Source organism: Plasmodium reichenowi, chromosome 9 (assembly GCF_001601855.1).
Source record: "Plasmodium reichenowi strain SY57 chromosome 9, whole genome shotgun sequence".
Taxonomy (NCBI): Eukaryota; Apicomplexa; class Aconoidasida; order Haemosporida; family Plasmodiidae; genus Plasmodium; species Plasmodium reichenowi.
In genome coordinates this window covers 339,695-341,745 of record NC_033654.1, presented here as the reverse complement: position 1 = coordinate 341,745, position 2,051 = coordinate 339,695, and the positions used below count along the sequence as shown (strand labels likewise).

General features: G+C 14.7%; 1 protein-coding gene across 1 annotated transcript; it reads left to right on the top strand.

The window, feature by feature from the left end:
• Positions 1-699: 699 nt before the first annotated feature.
• Positions 700-1,862, top strand: PRSY57_0907400 (apoptosis-related protein, putative; the record flags this gene model as incomplete). The annotated part of the gene is made up of 7 exons (XM_012907314.2): positions 700-765; positions 862-899; positions 1,045-1,109; positions 1,205-1,266; positions 1,430-1,492; positions 1,652-1,693; positions 1,803-1,862. The coding sequence occupies 7 exons, from the start codon at positions 700-702 to the stop codon at positions 1,860-1,862; spliced, it is 396 nt and encodes a 131-aa protein (XP_012762768.1).
• Positions 1,863-2,051: the final 189 nt, after the last annotated feature.

Below are 2,051 nucleotides of genomic sequence, written 5' to 3'. Positions count from 1 at the left end.
AAAAAATTTTTATAAATTTTTAAAAGGAAAAAAAAAAAAAAAAATAAATAAATGAAAAAATAAAAAAAAAAAATTTTAAAAAAAATATTTTTTTAAAAAAAAAAAAAAAAAAAAAAAAAAAAAAAAAAAAAAGAAAAAAAAAAATGTATATGGAAATTTATATTTAAAATAACATATTGTTAATGTTATATGTCACCACGGAAAATAGTCAAATCCGAAAAAAAAAAAAAAAAAAATAGATAAAATAAAAAAAGAGAACTATAATAAAATCATTCATATATGTTAGAAAAAAAAAAGGAAATGCTTCTTATATCATAAATTTGAATAATAAATATATAGAGAAATATAAAATAATGTAATATTTATAATGATATTATTTTATATATTATATTTTATCATACTATCAAAAAGGAAAATAATATTATGTATAAAAATAAATAATAAATATATCACTTTGATTTTTAATTAAATTAAAAAGTACATTGTGTAAAAGCTCATATAAGGATTATATTATATTATATTATATTATATTATATTATATTATATTATATTATATTATATATATATATATATGACATTCTTAATTTTGTTATACACAATCAAATAATTATTTTTTCTATTTGATCATCTTGCATAACCATCTTCTTTTATTATTATTATTATTTTTTTTTTTTTCTATAAAATTTAAGTGTATACAAAATGAATATTGAAAAAGCCGAAGCAAAGTCAAAATTGATTGAAATGTCCAAGCAGAATATTGAAAATGTAACGACATAATAAAATAAGAAAAATAATATATAAATAAATATTTTTTTCACTTCTAATATATTAAGTTTACTTTTTATTTTCCCCATTTTATAGAAGACGAAAAAGGAACTGGAACTTAAACAAAAACAAGAGTATGTCTTTAAAAAGAATATATATAAATATAATAAATACAATTTTTTTTTCCCCTTCTTTTATATATAAAACTATATACATATGTATATATATATATATATATATATTTATTTATTTATTTATTTATTTATTTTAAATATATAGAGAATTATTAGAGAAAAGACGTTTAATATTAAAGTCCTTATTAACACCTGAAGCTCATGCAAGATGTAGAAAAAATTAAAAAAAAATTAAAATAATATAATATTGAAAATGTTGTATATATTTATGCCAATATATAATTTTTTTTTTTTTTTTTTGGAAGTGTCTAGGATTGCAATAGTTAAAGAAGAACAGGCTAGAAAGATAGAAGATATTATTATAAGAGTAAGAAATAAAATATATATATATATATATGATTTTGTTTTTAAAAGAATATTATTAGAATTTAATAAAATAATTATAAGCATATTGTTTTTTGATTAATATATTTGTTAATAAGAGTTAATATTACTTATAAAATATATATTTATTTTTTTTGTAATTTTAGAATAGTCAAATGGGTTTGATATATAACAAAATTGATGATGACCACTTGATAAAAATTATAGAGGTATGTTAATATATATTTTTTAGAATTATATCTTTCCTTGGTGTATACATGTATATATATATATATATATATATATATATATATATATATTTATATATTTATATATTTATATTTATATTTATATTTTTTTTTTTTTTTTTTTTTTTTTTTTTTTTGTAGCAAATAAATGACAAAATTTATAAAAAGGATCCAGTAATAGAAGTAAGTGTTACATAAAATGTATATTATAAAAATTAAGTTTTAAAAAAAAATATATTTATTAGGGAGTATTATATATATAGGCATGTGAATATGTTCAATTTGTTTATAGATTAGGAGGAGGAAACAATTTGACGACGATGATGATTTCAACGAAGAAGATTATATGTGAATTTGTTTAATTAAATAAGAGAATATATTTATTTTATTTTTTTACAATTAAAGATATTTTATTTTATCATATTTTTCCTTTTTTTTTTTTAAATAACTACATTTGATAATCATTGTATTATTATAATATATATATATATATATATATATATATATATATATATGTTTGTATACATAGCAATGGAAATAT